At 36.8% G+C, this 21,400-nt stretch overlaps 1 protein-coding gene and 1 non-coding gene across 2 annotated transcripts; both read left to right on the top strand.

Annotated features, from left to right (window-relative positions):
• The first annotated feature begins 1,458 nt into the window (after window positions 1-1,458).
• Window positions 1,459-20,659, top strand: kpnb3 (karyopherin (importin) beta 3). The gene is made up of 26 exons (XM_048197913.1): window positions 1,459-1,616; window positions 3,775-3,855; window positions 6,167-6,359; window positions 6,448-6,550; window positions 6,677-6,773; window positions 7,583-7,687; window positions 8,521-8,643; window positions 9,089-9,209; window positions 9,909-9,996; window positions 10,247-10,353; window positions 10,434-10,558; window positions 10,655-10,744; window positions 12,514-12,687; window positions 13,147-13,365; window positions 14,092-14,175; window positions 14,277-14,409; window positions 14,574-14,695; window positions 15,951-16,047; window positions 16,514-16,686; window positions 16,819-16,930; window positions 17,058-17,113; window positions 17,193-17,315; window positions 17,399-17,618; window positions 17,856-18,084; window positions 18,169-18,310; window positions 19,694-20,659. The coding sequence occupies exons 1-26, from the start codon at window positions 1,539-1,541 to the stop codon at window positions 19,778-19,780; spliced, it is 3,282 nt and encodes a 1,093-aa protein (XP_048053870.1). The 5' UTR covers window positions 1,459-1,538; the 3' UTR covers window positions 19,781-20,659.
• Window positions 8,762-8,899, top strand: LOC125273186. Its single transcript, XR_007186009.1, has one exon. It is a non-coding gene; the product is annotated as a small nucleolar RNA SNORA84 (small nucleolar RNA).
• Window positions 20,660-21,400: the final 741 nt, after the last annotated feature.

The raw sequence follows: 21,400 nt of genomic DNA, 5'->3' as shown, positions 1-21,400 counted from the left end.
CTATTTATAATAAAATACTATTATTTATGATAAATTCAACTGTTCAACTCACCGTATATATATATATATATATATATATATATATATATATATATATATATATATATATATATATATATATATACACTACCGTTCAAAAGTTTGGGATCGGTAAGATTTTTAATGTCTTTAAAAGAAGTTTCGTCTGCTCACCAAGGCTGCATTTATTTAATTAAAAATATAAAACAGTAATATTGTGAAATATTATTACAATTTAAAATAACTGTTTTCTATTTGAAAATATATGAAAATGTGATTTATTCTTGTGTTGGCAAAGCTGAATTTTCAGCATCATTACTCCAGTCTTCAGAGTTTTCAGTCACATGATCCTTCAGAAATCACTCTAATATGATGATTTGCTGCTCAAGAAACATTTATTGTGTACAGATGTACAAAATATTTGTGTACAATATTTTTTTTCAGGATTCTTTGATGAATAGAAAGTTCAAAAGAACAGCATTTATCTGAAATACAAAGCTATACACTATACTGTTGAAAAGTTTGGGGTCAGTAAGAATTTATTTATTTAAAGAAATTAAAAAATTAATACATTTATTCAGCAAGGATGCATTAAATTAATCAAAAGTGTCAGTAAAGACATTTATAATGTTGCAAAAGATTATATTTCAAATAAACGCTGTTCTTTTGGACTTTCTATTCATTAAAGATTCCTGAAAAAAAAAAATATTGTACACAAATATATTTTGTTCAAATGTTTCTTGAGCATCAAATCAGCATATTAGAATGATTTCTGAAGGATCATGTGACACTGAAGACTGGAGTTATGATGCTGAAAATTCAGCTTTGATCACAGGAATAAATTATTTTTTACAACATAGAAAAAATGTAAATTTTTTTAAATTGTAATAATATTTCACAATATTACTGTTTTTACTGTATTTTTAATTAAATAAATTCAGCCTTGCTGAGCAGAAGAGACTTTTTAAAAAAACAATAAAAATCTCAGTGTGTGTGTGTGTGTGTGTGTGTGTGTATATATATATATCATATTAGATTAATATGATATATATATTATTTTATTTATTTATATTATATTTTGAACGGTGTATATGATCTATACTTGTGCATAATTCAACGTTAAGAAATCACGAAGGACAAACCAAATCATTTTGTTATTATTTACTATATTATTAACTACCGTAAATTTGAATAACGACTGATAAATTCCCGCGTTTACGGTCACCTATTTTGCAATGACATCATTGAGTTCATCTAGACTCCACCCACTTCGACTTTACCCGCGTTTCACAGCCAACTGGATGATCAGCAGCTGAATTACATGTGCGTCACGATGACTGACTTCCCAACGCACCAAACACACCAATCATTTAATCTCATTCAACAGCGTCAGCCAATCAGCGGCGACGAGACAGCGCATTACCAGCCAATCGCGTCCATCCATTCATACCGTCCGGTGTCAGAGGTCGCTTCCCCTGCCGGCTTTCATTCGCTCGTCTCTCTTTCTGAATCCAGCAGCGATGGCGGAGCAGCAGCAGTTCTACCTCTTACTGAGCAACCTGATGAGCCCTGACAACACCGTCAGGAAGCAATCAGAGGTATGAAAGTCGTTTCGGGACCATTTCTTGTGGATGTATGAAGGGAAATGTAACGTATTTTTCTCGAGCTCGGTTCGCAGTTTTAGCGCGGGCCCCTCAGCCTCGCTCTGGCCCAGCACATGTGTGAAGCGCGCGCTGCTGCTATGCGGCTCCGATTCACTTCAGAGAGTCGATTCGCTTCAACGAGCCGACTCTAGAGACAAACTAATCAATTCTTTCGAGTCATCACACAGGATTGTTCGACGTGTAGCTCTTTGTTTTTTGGGTATATAACTTTATTTCCGGGTATATATGAATATTTTTTCGATGGAGTATATTTGCGGTATTTATTTTTTCTTATTTTGATTAAACTACCTTTTATTTATTCCTAATATGGTTGGAAATGTAACTTAGTTGGTAACTTCAATTTAATTTTGACTGGAGGGTTGCAAATATATTGACCCAATTGTTATTGTTTTTCATCAGTGATGTTTAATAATTTATTGTTTAAAAAGTCTATTATTTCTACTTGGGTTTCACTCCTCGTGTTGTGGGGTGTTTTTTTTTTTTTTTTTTTTTTTTTTTTTTTTTTTTTTTACTACAAAGGCTGAATAAGAAACTGCATACATTTTACTAATTGTCTAATACTAATACTGTCATATAAAGACATTGCAGACGTAATACAAAAAGTACATTTCGAAATCAGCCAAACCCTTGGCGAATCTGTTCGATCGAATCGTTTAAGGGAATCGGCTCAACTAGACGAATCGTTTGTGAATCGGATAGCACTGTCGCGCGTTGCGTATCAACGTGGCCTAACTAACATTCAAAACGTTACAAACATTGTTTTATACCATTTTGTGTTCCGTATCGGTTTACAAACGCCTTATTGATGAATGTTTCTTCCTTAGCTAAACATCCGCTTCACTGTTTTTGCGTCATTATTCGAGCTGCTGTTGCTGTGACGCTGCTAACCGAGCACAGGTGTCGTTCAGATCAGCTTGAGTTGCTCAAACTGGTCGTTAAATGTCAGTTCTGTGAGGGTTTTAGAGCTAAACGAGTCACATTTACGTCTACATTTCGAAAGCTGTCGGTCAAAGTAGGTGACCGGACAAACAAACAATCTTTACATACATTCTACTTGACTTTACCTCCACCCTCGACAAGCAACGCGATAATCAAACTGCCTTTCTAAGAAGAATAATGAATATTTAAAAACTCTTTATCGTCGCTATTGTGCATAGGCTTGTATTTCACTCCTTAATCCGTAACTTTACACCCATCTTCACGCGATGAGGTGAGCTTATCACAAAAGATGCCCATTCATACACTCATGTAATGGAAACACCTTGGATTTGGGTCATGGATGTGTATTTAACCGTGTTGATGTAACGTTTTTCGTTATTTTAAATACACACTTCTAACGACTTATAAATCTATTTTCGAATCTGGAACGCTGGTGCAGCGTTTTTCGCGGCAAATTCGAATTTCCCCCACAGCTCGGCCCCCATTGGCACATGCTGGACTAGTCTTTTGTTATGAGCTTCTTTATCTGTGCTAAAGCCGCCGCGTGGAGAGTTCAAACCGAGCTCATATGGATCAGGATGGGTCATTGGGTCTTATCGCTCATCTCTGCCATCGGTCAGCACTTTCCTTTAGCACAGACAATACATGACCAGCATGCCTCTAATGCTGAGCGGAAACTGACTCAGAAGCTCACTGTATGACAAGGGCCAACTGGCCCCCATAAATCAGCTGTGATGTCACTCTTATGTGTTTCTGACCCTCATATGAGATTGGAAATGTTTGCAGTCTAAAAGCTTTAGTGTTTGCAGCAGGAATAAAGGTGTGTGTGACTTCCTTTTGATTACATTACATTACATCTGTGTGCAAATTCCTATTGCACTGTTCATTCCAGACATGCTGCGCATAACCACGTCCATTTGTCACTTGTGAACTGACTCCAAGAATCTGTTTGACTCATGCAAAATTAACACATCTTAAGAGGTTCACCAAGTTCTTTTTCCTCTTCCTGCAACAAACTTGTGGTGTTATTAAAGCTGCAAACCTTTTTTGAGTAAAATAAGCCTTTTGAAGTCTCGTAAATTACAATTTCTATATACTGTCATGGTGCTCAGCTCTGCAACCATCCAGTAACTGTTCCCTTTTGCCCTTGTAGGAAGCGTATGACACCATCCCCGGTCAGACGAAGATCACATTTTTACTGCAGGCCATCCGTGATGCATCCGCTGCCGAGGAGGTACATGAGAGTCTGTTTACTGTCATCAGTGCTGTATTTTTTTTTATTTTTTTTTCCAGGCATCCTTTTAGAATATTCAGCAACTTTAAAGTGTATAAATGGCAGAAAGTGCTTTGTTTACACTGTCCATTATGCCTCATACCTCCTCTCTCAGGGTCAGATGGTGTGCCGTTGTCTCGTATTCAGAGGCGTTGTAAGTAGTCAAGTAACAGCATTGTGCTGACCGTGAGTGGGCGAGGTTAAATGGAGACTCTGGTGTTGTTCAGACTAGACCTTGTTTACATCAGTGTAGAATTCAATTCCTGGAACAACTGATTGCTCAAGATGATACTCGCAACTTATTCAGACTAACCTGCACTGGTCCAAAGCTTGTGTTATAGGGGTTTTGGCCTTACGAGAGCAGATAGGCTTTCACAGCACACTTAAGCTTGGATAAACCTCTTTTTAACCCAGCATTTTCACAATTTGTGGTTGTTGTAGTAGTGCTGCATGATTAATCGTTTAAAGACTGAGATTTAATTAAAATATTCACTGCGTGTTTCAGAGTGAAACACATCACTAAAGACATTAAGATAAAACATTAATAATAAACATAAATATTAGTATTGTAATTTTACGTATGTTTTTCTTAATTACTATTTTTTTCTATTTGGTAACAATGATCACAATGGTAATATTAATGTATCATCACATTGAGTTTTTTTTTTAAACGATAACCAAAAATTGCAACAAATTAGTAGTCATCTCAGAGGTGCACACTAGGGCTGAATCATCATTTATAGACAATGAATTACAAATTTTATGTTAATGTTTAACTCTGTAAGTGCAAACAGTGAGGCGCAGAACAAGAGAACCCTGAGTTAAAAGTGACATTTCATTTGTGTAAAGCTCACCAGTTGAACATCTTTAACTATTTTTAACCACCCAAATGTCAAGATGACAATCTCATGCTCTTACTCAGAAGACCCTTCCCCATTTCTTGCCTGTGTTTAATTGTTCTCTTTTATGTCCTCTTCACCTACTGTCTCATTTCGCTCTTCTGACCTCCGATATTTATAGATCTGTGAAACTAGAGTGCGACGGTCTACTTGAAGTCCTCATGCACCTTTTTGTTCTCAGAGTTTTCTTGATCTAAGTAGGTAACTTAACCATTTAATGTGACTTTCTATGGCCACTTTGTGAAACCGTTCTGATCCTGAATGCAAATTGCTCAACCGTGTTCCCATAATGCTAAATTTAGGAGACAATCAAGTTATTTATTAATAAACTAGTGCTTTCTGAATCAACTTTCAATATCTTAGAGACAAGTAGCCTATATGCTGATGTTCAGTTAATTTTTCCAGTTCACAGAGATTGAGACAACAGAGCACATTTATTTTGAGTTTATTTGAATAGGGGCCGTACAAAAAGACATTCTAGTAGACAGTTGGAAAATGTTGCACATCGAGAGTATAGCATGAGCTAATTTGCATCTCAGGTCCCTAGAAAGGCTTTTCTTAAAAAAACAAAAAACAAAAAAACCCACCAAATCTAATCGTAAAATAAAGCCATTAGCTAATGTAGCATATAATTTATACACATACAACAAAATAACCTGTACCTATTTTAAGGATACTTCCAAACCTGGTAACATGCATTGTGACGCATCTTGTTTTCTTTTTTAGAAAACCACAACGTTTTGTTGTTGTGATTTACACAAATAAAAGGAGTTTACAGTTTTGAATGATGTTACTCTTAGCTGTATGACCAAAAATGAGTTAAGTGTCCGCTATTTGGCAGGAAAAAATGCTAGTGATCGCACCGGCACCTCCATGTCTTGTCATAAGACATCCAAGTATCCACTCTTCACTTGGATACGCGGCTAATAATAGCGCACATTTATCTGTTAACATTAGAGGGAGTGGCTATGTAAAGTTGCTACTAATGTTTCAAATGATAAGCCATATTTGAGGTCAATGGATGTTAGGCGAACGTTTGGATTTCCCTACCCATCATACTATAATTATCACAAGGAACTGCTGTTAACGATCTGTCCCGCACAGACTGCAGGGTTTTTTTTTTTGTTTTTTGTGACTAACCAACTAATAAAATTTGTCGACTAAGATTTGACTAAAATTTGTCGTTTAGTTGACTATTAGGGGGCAGCCCTAGTTTTTACATCAAATTATGTCCCAAGATGCTCTTTAGAGGCTTATTGTAGACCGAATCTCCACCTGGATGGGAAACTGGCTTTACTTACAAAGCAAGTCCCTCTCAGTGCAGGTTGATTAATTACAGAAATGGTTTCTAAAGCTCAAATGCGTTTCCACAGGTTAAGCAAATGGCAGCCGTGCTGCTGCGGCGCCTACTGTCCTCGTCTTTCGAGGAGGTCTATCCCAGCCTGACCATTGACATGCAGACGGCCATCAAGACAGAGCTGCTCACTGGAATCCAGTCCGACAGTTCCTCTAACATCCGCAAGAAGGTCTGCGATATTGCCGCGGAGCTCGCTCGCAATCTCATTGGTTAGTTGCCTTTTGATTGGCCCATAGCTTGGTTTGGCCACACCGAGTGGAGTAGAGATGAACTGATGCCTTCTGTTTTTATCCCTAGATGATGATGGCAACAATCAGTGGCCAGAGATCCTCAAGTTCCTGTTCGATTCGGTCAACTCTCAGGACGTCGGTCTCAGAGAAGCCGCGCTGCACATTTTCTGGTGAGTAAACTTTTATTCTGAATCAGTTTAGTTGCTATAAGCAACTATAGTTGAGTAAAATCAGTTTATGCTGTAAAAGTACGGTTGAATTTCTCTTTTTGAAACCTTTGTTTCCTCCTCAAACAGGAACTTCCCAGGTATCTTTGGCAATCAGCAGCAGCATTACCTGGAAGTGATCAAGCGCATGTTGGTTCAGTGTATGCAGGATCAGGACAACCCGCAGGTCAGTTTCTTATGCTTAGCTTCCTTTTTACACACGTTCATAAGTGGCACAGAGTGACTAAATCAGGATTCCCACTGGCCCTTAAATCTTAAATTCAGGTTGATTTTTAAGGTCATAAAGTATTATCTTAAATTTTATAACACATCTGATCATTAAACTTCAAAAGCTGATGATTGAGTTGAAGGAGCACTGCACATTCAAATTCAAAACTGTTGTGCTCTCTACAGGCTAGCAATTGCTTTTGATCTACTGTAGATAAAATGGTACTTTATTTTATGGTGTTTATATTGTAATATGTTTTAGATGACTGTAAGATCATTTTATCTCCATCTTTTTGAATGTGCAGCCAGCAGTGGTAAAGCTAAGACATTTCAAATTAAGAGTCCCTCTGTGTTTTGGCTTGTTTACAATTAAGTCTCGCATTATGCGTCAATTTTTCTTTTTTCTTTTTCTGATTATTGGTATTTGGTACACATTCTATCTGGCATTTAATTCAACAAATGTCTGTAGGTTAATTTGTGTATAATAATCGACCTAAAATGTGTATAAATATCAGTGTATATACTGAATAAAAAATGTTTTGCTTGTGTTAAACTTGTAGTTACCCTGATTTGCAGTTGAATGCGTGCATCAGCCAAAATTAAAATTCTGACAAATGTGACTTGAGATTGAGTTTGTCCTGAATGAACATACTGTTTTTTTTTTTTTTTTTTTTTTTTTTTTTTTTTTGTGTGTGGGTCTTGAGTCTTAAATTTGATTTTAAGAACTTTGCAGAAACCCTGTAATCTTAAACCTTATTTTTCTTTCAGATTCGAACCCTGGCTGCCCGTGCAGCTGCGTCCTTCATCCTGTCCAATGAGGGAAACACAGCCTTGTTGAAACACTTCTCAGACCTTCTTCCTGGCATCCTACAGGTGATGAGCTCCTAACCACTCGAACTTCTGCTCTGTGCCAAATGCTACGGAATATGGGCTTTCAGTCACTTTGGTTGATGTTTTATGACTCAAGGCTTGCTTGTTAGTTCCCGCTTCTATATGCTTTTGATTGGGTCCTTTTGCCAAGTTTAAACTGGAGGGCGGCATACATATTAACACTTGTCTAGTCACCATTACTTAATTTAATGCACCCTTGTATTGATCATTGTTTTTGTTGATGCTTTGTGGTAAATTGAAGCATAAAATCAAAGTTGTTGAACACAGTTTTGACTAACAGTAAGGACTGCCTGATGTGTGAAAAGATGCTCAGGACATTCGATGAAGTTTATCAAATGATCAAGACTTGCCCATTTAAACATTTAAGTGATTTTTTTTTTTTTTAATTTTTTTAATTTTTTTTTTTTTTTTTTTTTTTTTAAACCATTCAAGTGCGAGACGTGAAAGAATTTGAAACGCCTGAATTGAGTTCTTTCGCATCTTCCGCAAATACACAAAGTTGTCAATGCAATTTCAGTGAGTATGCTTGTGAATGCAGTCGGTTATGTCTTTAGTGAACGTAAACATTTGGGAGAAAATCCGATATCAATATATTGGATCCGTGCATTATTTAAATAAGGTTCTTACGACACTTAAGATCTAGAGTACAAGGTTATATGGGTCAAAACAACTTTTTTTTTTTTTTTTTTTTTTTTTTAATAGTGGGGCCAGTAAAAATTGTCAGGACAAGTACCAATCTGAACCATTAGGAAAAATATCCTTAGTGTTGATCCCTGCAAAAAAGTGTACTAAAATAATTTTCTTTCCCTAATCAGGCGGTGAATGAATCCTGTTACCGTGGTGATGACTCTGTGCTGAAGTCGTTGGTGGAAATTGCAGACACAGCCCCCAAATATTTAAGACCAAACCTGGAAGCCACTCTCCAACTGAGCCTAAAGGTAAGCCAATATGTAAACCAGTTATATTTTATCTTGACCAGTAGGTTTTTTTTTATTTTTTTTTTTTTTATTATTCATTAACCACTAAATGAACAATGTTTATAACCTCTTCAGATGTGCCTGGTGGTTCCTTGAGACGGCTTGTCTGTGCTGATCCTTGAGGTTTTATTTGACAGGCACATATTCATCTCTGCGATTTAATGCTTGGAAGTTGCCAATTTCATGCATCTTCCACAGCCCGGTTGCAGGAACATTTTTTTTTTATTTTTTATTTTTTTTATTTTTTATTTTTTCATGGATGTGCAAAGCATGTTGAGCTTGAGGCTAAAACTGTCCCACTGCACTTTTAGAACTCTTTCCTTAATGTAGATAATTGTAACAAATGTAGAATTAATGTTCATTATAGTCCATTTAAATTGCATTTTTCCTCTTCTCTTAACTCCAGCTGTGTGCAGACACCAACCTCACAAACATGCAGCGTCAGCTGGCTCTGGAAGTCATCGTTACACTGTCTGAAACCGCTGCTGCCATGCTGAGAAAACACACCAACATCGTTGCTCAGAGTGGTAAGAGATGTTTAACATGTTGCAACATATTACAATGCTAATTACCATAGTTGAATCTACTGCAACTTGTCAAGGTAAAATCTACCGTGTGCCATAGCTGGCAAATTAATGTGTAACTTTAAGGATTATTATTATTAATGATGATAAACAAAATTTTATGATATTGATGATTTATAATTATAATAAAATATATAAATATATTCATTTCATTTACAACTACTGTAATATATATTAATACTAGTCTTTATTTTGATTATAACTGTAAAAATGATTAATGTAGAAATACATGGAATTAATTTACAACTACTATAGTATTATTATTTAATGATAGTAGTTAGAATATATTTTTAATGACAAGTTTTATTATTATGGTTATAAAAAATGTATAAATATATTGATTTGATATAAAATTGATTTAAATTGTAAAATCGATTTAAATTATTACAACTTAAAATTACGAATTATTACTTTTTTTTATAATATAATAATAAAAATTATTATTATTAAAATAAAATATAGTAAAATACTGCATTTCAAAAATGGCAGAACTATTGTCACACTTCAGATGAAAGTCAATTTGCTAATTAGTTACCTTCTAACACTGCTAATTGCTTGCAGTTGTGTAATGCTTGACCACTGAGTGCCAAATAGCAGGTTTTCTGCTGTGAAGTTCAACAGCATTTCTTGTGAATGTTTCAGTACCACAGATGTTGAGTATGATGGTGGATCTGGAGGAGGATGAGGAGTGGGCAATGGCCGATGAACTAGAAGATGATGATTTTGACAGGTGAGATTAATGTTTGCATCATAAGCAGCAGTCAGTTTTATGCTCATACAAAATATTTAACCCAATACACAACAATTGACCACAGTGGAGCACTGGGTGATTTGCATACTAGTAATTTCCCATTACTGAAAATGGTTTACTTGGGAAGCTTGCTCGTTTGATCTCTATAATGGAGTGTAGTGTTATTGCTTGGAAATGCCTGTCAATGCTTATTTATAGGTCTTTATAAATGTAATTTTCTCGTTTTCAGTAATGCGGTGGCGGGTGAGAGTGCTTTGGACAGGATTGCCTGTGGCCTCGGAGGAAAGATCGTCCTTCCCATGATCAAACAGCACATCATGCAGATGTTGCAGAACCGTGAGTAGATGCATTCTCTATGAACAAAAATCGTAATATTTCTATAAATGCATCATGTGAACTGACTTGTTTTCATGCAGCTGATTGGAAGTACAGGCACGCTGGCCTGATGGCGCTGTCTGCTATCGGCGAGGGCTGTCACCAACAGATGGAGGCCATTCTGAGTGAGATCGTCAGCTTCGTTTTGCTCTTCTGTCAGGATCCTGTAAGAGAACTCTTTTATGGCCCATAAATCACACCACTTCATTTGAGATTGAACAAGCAAGTACAGACGCTAAACGCCTCATTCCAAACCCCTCAGCACCCCAGGGTTCGTTACGCTGCCTGCAACGCTATTGGACAGATGGCCACAGACTTCGCCCCCACCTTCCAGAAGAAATTCCATGACAAAGTATTGGCTTTTTTTTTTTTTTTTTTTTTTTTTGTTTTTTTTTGCTCTTTGTTAATTAGTTAAATTTGACTTATTTGTATAGTAATTTTAAATTAGAACTACTGTTGATATCATCAATTGTAATTTAAATCAGTTACTATTAACTAATAATGAAACGTTCATTTTAATATTAATGTTAAGCTGAAACATTTTTTATATTAATAGTAATAAAACGGATGTTGCATTAAAAAAAATTACTACTATAACCACTAATGATTTTATTTTTAACATTTTTTTTTTAATTGTTTTAATAATATAAAAACAATGTTGCAATAACATTTTCACTACTATAACCACTAATTGTTTTATTATTAATAATCAATTAAAATATTGATTAAAAATAATCAATAGTTTTTATTATTGGTTATAAATATAATATTGATTTTAAAATTATTAGAACTACTTTTATCATTATTTAAATAATTTGTATCTTAAACATTTTATTTGAATGGCAGTATTGAACTCATGCTCTTTTCAGTGACCTGTAGGGGTGTGACGAGACAGGTATCTCACGAGACGAGACGAGACTCGAGATTGAGTTCACGAGACGAGACGAGACGAGACAAGATTTTACACACTATTTTTAAGAAATCCTCAATGGCGAAATACATGACTAGAAAAAATATTCTGCAGGTGTATTTGAAATGTTTTAACTAATCATCTTATAATGAATGTCATTCAGTTCTACTTTCTGAGTATGAATTATCATATGCAGTAAAAGACAACAATACTCAAGCACTGTAAAAGGTTTTGCCACTAACTCAACTGACTGACTTCTCTTTTGTATGATTTCAGTCTCTTCAGATCTTACTGTACATGATTTATGAGCTTCTACAACATTTGACCTCCTAACTGAACTCCTTTCCACAAACTGATCATAGAAATAAAAAATAAAAATGGTAACACTTTACAGGTCTCATTTATTAACATTAAGGTCATATTATTTATCAACATCAACTAACAATGAGCAATATATTTGCTACAGTATTTATTAATCTTTGTTTATGTTAGTTAATAAAATAGTCATTCATTGTTAGTTGATGATAGTTCACAGTGCATTAACTAATGTTAACAAATGAAACCTTACTGTTTGTGCATAATAAGATTAAGAGAAAACTGTTATTCATTTTTATGCTAACACTTTACAAGTTGAAACCATAATCGCACTCTCTCAATATTCAAAGTGCAAATAAGACCAACTTTTTCTTTGATACAGAGCTAAGAGATGGTTACAACTACACTGCCCAGCCTAAAATAGCTTTCATATTGAGAGATATTTGCATTCATCAGGGAGACGCTTTCAAAATGCGGCGTATTGAAATCGCGTTTGAATGCGCGCGCGCGTTTACTTTCACTTTCAGCGATCGCGCGTACTCTGTGAATATGGAGCGGCGGCAACCGTTATCCAACTTAATTAAATGTTTTTTTTATTTAAACACAAAGCAAAAGGACAGTGGAGGCGTAATGTAAACGTAGCGGTGGCATATTCTTTCCTAATCATCCTAACACTCTGTCATGGCAACATCACGAGACTACTTTTCGCCTCGACGAGAAATCTCGTCACACTTTAGTCTCGCGAGATCTCGTGACACGAGATCTCGTCACACCCCTAGTGACCTGTATTGAATTTATTTTAACAGCCCTGTTTGAGAGACCTATCCCTTTTTAAAGAATTTGGGTTCCTCATTGTGTACCTCTCCAGTCACATTTATCATTGCTGCCTCGTGTAGGTGATCTCGGCACTCTTGCAGACCATGGAGGATCAGACGAACCCTCGCGTCCAGGCCCACGCAGCTGCCGCCCTCATTAACTTCACTGAGGACTGTCCCAAAACCCTGCTCATCCCCTATTTGGACAGCCTCGTCCAGCACCTGCACGTCATCATGGTCGCCAAACTCCAGGAGGTGCAGCCCTGTCTCTTATCCGTTTAATTTCATTTATTGGATTGGTTAAAGGGAGTTTGCATCCCAAGCTGCTCCTTTAATGAGTTTAACTCTCCTATTGTCTTGTGGAAACTGCAGTTTCTTCATCTGTTTTCTCTTCTGTTAGGTGCACAAAGCTAACGTGGTGAGATTTAGTTTGATCTGGGTTGGGGTCAGTTAAATTTCAATTCAGAAATGAATGCCGTTTCATTTCAGTAAGTTTGCTAAATTGAAATTCAGTTGACCCTCAATTCAGATGTTAAGAGGTGTTGAGTTGTGTGATCACAAATGGTTTGATAGTGTGAATACTTCTCCTGCGTGCAGTGTTTGACACCATTGGTTCACAGTGAATCAGGTTTGTGGTGACTTCATTCCTTAATGTTGGATTTTTTTTTTTTTTTTTTTTTTTTTTTTTTTTTTTTTTTTTTTTTTTCCTTCCAGCTGATTCAGAAAGGCACCAAACTGGTTCTGGAGCAGGTTGTGACTTCCATCGCATCAGTGGCTGATACTGCAGAGGAGAAGTTTGTGCCCTACTATGACCTGTTCATGCCCTCACTCAAACACATCGTAGAGAACGCTGTTCAGAAGGAGCTCCGCCTGCTCAGAGGAAAGACCATCGAGTGCATCAGCCTGATCGGCCTGGCTGTGGGCAAAGAGAAGGTGTGTCTTTAGAGGGACAGATCATGGAAAACAATTTTGATTTATTGTAAACTTCCTAAAGGTCCTTTATTTTTTTATTTAATAAAAAAAAAAAAAAAAAAATCAACTAAATGATTTTGATTTAAACCATTTTCTTTTATAGTTATCTTTTTGATCTATCCATTTTATTTAAATATTTGGGGACTGTAATACTTTAACCCCTTTTGAGAAACTTTGTTTATTCTGTTGATACTTTTAAAAGAGGTCTTAAGGTTTTTAGAAAAGCCTTACAGCAGCTGGCATAGCGTTAAAGGAAGGGGGGGGGGGAAGATTCAAATATTTGATTTTAATCTTTTTATTTTACTTAATCTATTTTCTTTCTTTTTTTTTTCTTTATCTAGTTATCAGTATTTTAGTTTGATTTTTAATCTATTAACCCTTGCGTTAATAGATTAAAATCAATATTTTTTCCTTATTTTGATCTTTATTATTCTTTTCACTTATTTTACTTTTGATCTTTTTGTTTTATCTTTATTTTAGTTTGTTTTAATTTTTTTTTTTTTAACTAAATGTTTACTTTGATCTCAATTTATTTTAAAATTAAACTAATTTTTTTTTTTGAATTAATATTTTATTTTACTTATGCAACTTTGACAAGTGAATAAATCTCATTTAATCCTATCGTTTATGCCACAAACACCTGATTTTTGTCCATCCAACCCTTTTGTTGTTTGCTTGCTCCTGTAGTTCATGCCGGATGCTTCAGCTGTGATGCAGCTCCTTCTGAAGACACAAACTGATTTCAATGACCTAGAGGATGATGACCCACAGGTCAGTAAAAACCATCCAAGCAAATCATGGAGACTGATTCCAAAACTAGTTTCTCTTATTTTTTTTTTTTTTTTTTTTGAGCTCTTCTCTTGTGCTTCCAGATCTCCTACATGATCTCGGCATGGGCGCGCATGTGTAAGATCCTGGGGAAGGAGTTTCAGCAGTACCTGCCTGTGGTGATGGGTCCGCTGATGAAGACTGCATCCATCAAACCTGAAGTGGCTCTCCTTGATAGTAAGAGTTCTGTTCCTAGTTCAAATGAGCTGTCTGCACTGGCTGCATATTCAGACTTTCCCTTAATATTATGATATTGTAATAGTGTTAGCTTAGTAATTTAACATTGACTCTTATGGATTCATATGGGTGTTAGTAACACCTTTTTCATCTGGCTCTCTCAGCTCAGGACATGGAGAACATGTCTGAAGATGATGGTTGGGAGTTTGTAAATCTTGGAGACCAGCAGAGTTTTGGCATCAAGACCGCAGGACTGGAGGAGAAAGCCACGGCATGCCAGATGCTGGTGAGATGGCAGATCACCCAGACATGCAATATAAATGAACTCTTATTGTCAAACTTTAAAGGGTTAATTCACCCAAAAATTAAATTTGTCACTACTCACCCTCATGTCGTTCCACACCCGTAAGACCTTTTGTTCATCTTCGAAACACAAATTAAGAAACTTGATGAAATTCGAGAGGGTTTATTTTTATCCCCCATTGAAAGCAACATAATTGCCACGTTCAAGGTCCAGAAAAGTAGTAAAGACCACCGTGGTTCAACCTTAATGGTATGAAGCGACAAGAATACTTTTTGTGCGCAATAACAAAACAAGAAAATAACGGCTTTATTCAATTTTGTCTACGCTGTAGACATTGCATTGCTTCAGTGTTTTACGTCAGAATGCCGACTCTGACCGACTTTTTTTTTTTTTTTTTTTTTTTTTTTTTTTTTTTTTTTTTTTTTTTGGTAGTACTATGAAGCTTTATTTGTACATGTTTCTATAGTTCTAATTTATTTTAAATTGTAATTTTGGCAGTGCTTGAAATAGCCCCTAGCCCAGCAGTAAATACCCTAAAAATGCTCATTTAAAGGACATGCATTTATCGCATGGATGGAGCAAGAACATAATGTCTAAAATGCATGTGCACTGTTCAGTTTAATGAAGTTAACTTTATGCCATTGCCCATAATGTACGAAGCAAACTATACGCTGAAATAACCACAACATTAACACTGAAATAAAAGCATGCAGTTTGTCAGTCAGATGCTCATGGAAGATGGCAACATTAGGCTCTCTGCACTTTCTTTTAGAATCATCAAAAATGGCTTGTAGAAAAGTTAACTTCAGCATTTTATTTAAAATGAAAGTGAGAAACACTCAAGTCATGCACATTGCCTCATGTAGTCTGAGCAGCGCTAAAATGTTTCTGTTGTGTACAAGCTATTTACACCATGTAAATGATGGTTATAAGACTTTTTATTTTTTCAAAGAGATTTTAGACATGGAGAACATCCGCATTTGTGCATCAGTGTTTGTATTGTGTGCTTTGAGTGCAAAACTATAATGCAGGAAACTTGTCCACTATAGACTACTCAATATTTGTCAGTAGCCTACATTTTGGACAAGTTCAACATGCAGAACCACTGAATTCCCAAAGCCTCGATTCCCAGCCCTACAATTTTACGCCTAACCAAATTATTGGCACATAATAGTGAAAATGTTCCTTTGAATTACTTGAAAGGTTTAATTTTGTCTCTGTTGCTGTTTTTCCTCAGGTGTGTTATGCTAAAGAGCTGAAGGAAGGTTTCGTTGAATATACGGAGCAAGTCGTCAAGCTGATGGTCCCTCTGCTCAAGTTCTACTTTCATGATGATATCCTTCATGAGACTAATGACTTATCTTCAGTATATTTTGCAGTTTAATGGTCAGCCCTTGCTGATATCTAGAGGTTTACAATGCTTTTAGACTGTTTGAAATGCAGTTTAGCATTCGCAAATAAGAAATGCACAATTTTACACCTGACCTACACTGATTCACTTCCAAAAATCTAAATTAAAAATGTGTATTTGAGTTTTATAACTGATAATCTCAAATATCAGCCTATTTAAGTGGTCTATATCAAAAGAATGAAGAGAGCATCTGCTTTTAAAGAAGAAAAATTTATTCTAGCTTTACTTTTTATTAATGCTGTTTAGCGTTTGATCATTTTAGCATTGTACATAAGCAGTTCTTTTATCCACTCCTCCTGATTTACATAAATTATGGTCTTTGCTGTACTATTTCAGAAGTGTTTTATTCATGCACCGGAGACTGTTAGCATCCTTAACTCTGTCTTGACGTGTGCGAGTGGCGGCCGCTGAGTCCATGCCTCTGCTGCTGGAGTGCGCTCGCGTCAGAGGCCCAGAATACCTCACCCAGATGTGGCACTTCATGTGTGACGCCCTCATCAAATCCATCGGCACCGAACCCGACTCGGACGTGCTGTCAGAAATCATGCACTCGTTTGCTAAGGTAATTCATATTTGTAAACTAGGTCAGTGTTTATTCTGCAGTCTGCATCCACCAGAACTGTTCAGTGGAGTACTGTATGAATTGAAAATGCTAACTGTTCTGGCTATTCTAATTGAATGTCGTCATTCTTAGTGCATCGAGCTGATGGGAGATGGGTGCCTGAACAATGAACACTTTGAGGAGCTGGGTGGTATTTTGAAAGGCAAACTAGAGGAGCACTTTAAAAACCAGGAGGTCAGACAAGGTGAGTTGCGCACGATGCACCGATCAAGATTTTTCATGGCCAGTTTGATTGCTGAATTTTTACAAGCGAAGGGGCCAATTTGATAGTGGTTCTGTATACATTTGCCAATTGTATCTCTTCTCTGCAGCCAAACGACAAGATGAAGACTATGACGAGCAGGTCGAGGAGACTTTACAAGATGAGGTGAGCTGCTCATCTAACATGTGTTTCACTGAGGTTTTGAATGTTTGTTTGCACTCGTATTAAAGCTCTTGTGTTTCAGGATGAGAATGATGTTTACATCCTGACCAAGGTGTCGGACATCCTGCACTCGATCTTCAGCAGTTACAGAGAGAAGGTTCTTCCGTGGTTCGAGCAACTGCTGCAGCTCATTGTCAATCTGATCGTAAGTGAACTTGTTCAGCAGCATTCAGAGCTCCAGTTGAACTCGGCTTGTTATAAACGTTCTCCTCGTGTTGTTTCTCACAGTGTCCGCATAGACCCTGGGCAGACAGACAGTGGGGTCTTTGCATATTCGATGACATTGTTGAACACTGCAGCCCATCATCCTTCAAATATGCTGAGTACTTCCTGCGGCCCATGATGCAGTCGCTCTGTGACACCAGCCCGGAGGTGAGACAGGCGGCCGCTTACGGTGTTGGCGTCATGGCTCAGTTTGGAGGAGAAAACTACAGGCCTGCCTTCACAGGTGGGATGTCCTTTTGTTGCTTTAGTTGATGATAAATTATACATTTTAGCGCCCTATTAAGTCAGTTTTATTTTTTCCTCAAAGTGCCCCTCCCCATTTCTTTCCAAAGGTTTCCAGTTTAATTTGAGCACATTACACTTTTAGGGCTGTATGAAGCAATTCCCCCCCCCGCCCCAAATTCCTTTTCTGTTTCGTGGACATCATAGGGCATTATACATGTTGTCATTGTTCTTTCAGAGGCTGTCCCGCTGCTTGTGGGTGTGATCCAGTCTGCGGACTCCAGAGCTAAAGAAAATGTCAACGCCACAGAGAACTGCATCTCTGCTGTGGCCAAAGTCATGAAGTACCGCCCAGAGTGCGTCAACGTCAATGAAATCCTCCCTCATTGGCTGTCCTGGCTGCCACTCAACGAGGATAAAGAGGAAGCTGTTCACACATTTAACTATCTCTGTGACCTTATTGAAAGGTGAGTGTCTGTTGCCTGATGTGAACTCTGGGAGTTTTGGATGCGGATTTGCAGTTTGAGTTTAATGTCCGTTTTCTTCCACAGTAACAATCCCATTGTTCTTGGACCTGATAATACAAACCTTCCCAAGATTTTCTCCATAATTGCTGATGGTGTTGCCAATGAATCGATTAAAGGTGAAGACGGCTGTAGCAAACGATTGGCCAATGTTATTCGTCAAGTACAAGTGAGTTTCATGTTATTTAATATGAACAAACTGCTTTATTAAAGATTAGCACCAGAAATCTTTGATGCAGAATTGCAAAATTATTTATTAATTATATTATTATATTTTTGCTAAAATTTTCAGCACAGGATAAGCAATATGATATATATATATATATATATATATATATATATATATATATATATATATATATATATATATATATATATATATATATATATATATATATATATATATATATATATATATATATATATAATTATTTTTTTTTCCCCTGTGTTCATAGACTAAATATTTGAGAGAAATGAAGCAGAGACTGTTCAATATCATGGTTTCCTCCATTCTGAATCTTTTTCTTTAAAGATATAGTAAAATATAATCTACCATATTCTGAATTATAATACAAGTTGACATTCAAATTTAGACATGCAAATATTGTAAAATGTTTAACCATTTAATGTATTTTCAGCATGTAATGATGGTTGATTTTAGTCACCCTAGTCATGTAGATAAATGCTGTTTGCTTTAATGCAATCAAATTGCTTATCCTTGTTCTTTATACTCTAATGTATTTGCTTGTTAGATCTTTTGTGTATTATATAACTGTATTTGTTTTAAAATATTTTCAGAATTCTTACTTCATTATTGTTCCTCTGCTCTGAAATGGTCTAAAAAGGGTCACTTTTAAAGGGTTAGTTCACCCAAAAATGAAAATTATCCCATAATTACTCCCCCTCAAGACATCCTAGGTGTATATGACTGTTTAACGTCCATCTGCATGTTCACGAGAAAGTCGAGTTCTGGCAGAAGGGTGACCTCTTACCTGAAGCATGTTACTGGTATAGTGTAAGCTCAGGTGAGAATTGACGAACGTGGAAGTGCACAGGATGGAGCAAAACAAAACGCTGGTGGTCACGAATGTCATACGTCGGGTCAGAGGTCGCCCTTCTACCGGAAGCTAGCGATGACAAATTATAAATATAGATATTTTTCCTACAAAAATGCATCACTTCAGAATGCTTTTATTAACCCCCTGGAGTAGTATGGATTACTTTTATGATGGATGAATGGATGTGCCTCTTGGGCTTCAAAATCTTGTACCATTCACTCCCATTATAAAACTTGGAAGAGCCAGGTTATTTTTAATTATAACTCTTATGTTCGTCTGAAAGAAGATAGTCATATACATCTAGGATGGCTTGAGGGTGAGTAAATTATGGGATAATTTTCACTTTTGGGTGAACTATCCCTTTAAAATCAAATTTACATGAATATCCTAGTCAAGCTTAACTTTTTTTTTTTTTTTTTGCCTCTAGGTTGACCCAAGCAGAATTTGCATGGTTTTTCAGAGTCAAATGTGTGACTGTGCTTAATGTTTTTTAGGTTTCTGGAGGCCTCTGGACGCAGTGTGTATCCGCACTCAATGAGACGCAGCAGAAGGCCATCCAGGATCTCCTGAACTCGGCCTGAGTGAACGAGCGAAGCCTTAACCCTGTAAAACAGCCCATCTACTGAGGATTAAAAAAAAAAAACTTTGCACCTGGAATTCCGCATCTAGATTTTTGGCCCTTTCCCTATTTTGAGCAAAGAATCGTCATGTGACTTGAGTCTGTGTTGGGCCTCTGAGCCTTATGGACCTGCTATCTCAAAGTCTTCAACAACAACAACCGGGCCGAGGGTCCAGCGAGTGCGTGTGTCTCACTTCAAAAAGGGCCAACGGCTTCAGAAACCCTCATCTTGAGTGGATGTGGGGGGGATTAGGGGTATGAAATGAAACTAACCGTCATCCATAGTAGTTCTTTAAGAATTTCTGGTGTAGAAATTGTGCTTTTCTCCCTTACGAGATCAGTTATAGTTGTTTTGTCACAACTCGTGTGTCTGTCGATCCTAGCCGAAGCTGATTTAAGGGTCAGTCCGGCTCTTTTCTCCGAGACGGATCGGACTGAAATGGACTCGTGTTGGTTGAGCTCGAATGCAATAGAGCGATGATTCAGCGGTCATATCGTCGACTTTTTGTTTTCTCTTTCATGTTTTTGTTTTCTCTTTCTACGCCGGTCCAGAGGACCGGAGGTGATGTTTGGGAGAGATGGGCATCGGTTTGCTCCGCGTTTTGCTGATGATGTCTGTTACAGCTGACAGTGTGTCATCGGCTCTCTTAATCCATGCATTGAAATAAACAACATAGGAAAACCGGGACTCTGGGTTCAGGGCTTCTGATATGAAGGAAATGCACAGGTCTGAAGCCAGTTGGCTTATTGATGGTCACATGGAACATTTGTATGATATGCAATCTATCCTGGTTCATCATTTTACAACACTTTCAGTATTAAAGCTGCAAGACATGATGAACTCTGTGTCAGTGTTTCATTTGCTGTCTGTCAATATGTAAAGGAATCCAGTTTGCTTATTCGCATTCAATTCATTTAAATCTCTTGCAATACTCTGATCTGGAAATCTACTGTTAATCACTGTAGATGTTTGGTGCAGTAGGTTTTCTCACTGAATGCATGTTTTTAACCATAGTTTACAAGGTGCAATTCTTTAAAGCAGAAACTAGAAGCTGTTTACATTCTTTTATGGTTTTACAGCAGGAACTAGAGATAAATAGGTAAGGAGCGTCTTAAAAAGAAAAGATTAGTTATATCACCAGCAGTCTATATCGGTGTGTATGTAGTTTTCAAAAGTGCATAACTCAATATAAAACTTGTGTGTTGCCTACTTGTGCAACTTTTGTCCAATACTGGGATTTGACACCTTAAAACTCTATCATTTAATTTAACAGATAAAGTTCTATCCAAAAATATTGTGCACAGGATTCTATTTGGAATATTAATGGGATCAAATAAGATGCTACTGGGTGAATCCTGTTAACTTTTGTCGGGGTGTACGCCCCCAATATTTGTATATGCCAGCCCATGTTCCCAACATTATGAAAGGCATTAGACAAGGGCAGCCAGTAACGTCTGGATCTGCAAAGGTGAATCAACAGACTAGGTAAGCAAGCAAGAACAACAGTGAAAAATGGCAGATGGTGCAATAATAACGGACATGATCCATGGTATTTTTAGTGATATTTGGAAATTGTCTTTT

Source organism: Megalobrama amblycephala, linkage group LG7 (genome assembly GCF_018812025.1).
Source record: "Megalobrama amblycephala isolate DHTTF-2021 linkage group LG7, ASM1881202v1, whole genome shotgun sequence".
In the NCBI taxonomy this organism is placed as follows: domain Eukaryota; kingdom Metazoa; phylum Chordata; class Actinopteri; order Cypriniformes; family Xenocyprididae; genus Megalobrama; species Megalobrama amblycephala.
This window is presented reverse-complemented; position numbering and strand designations above follow the sequence as displayed.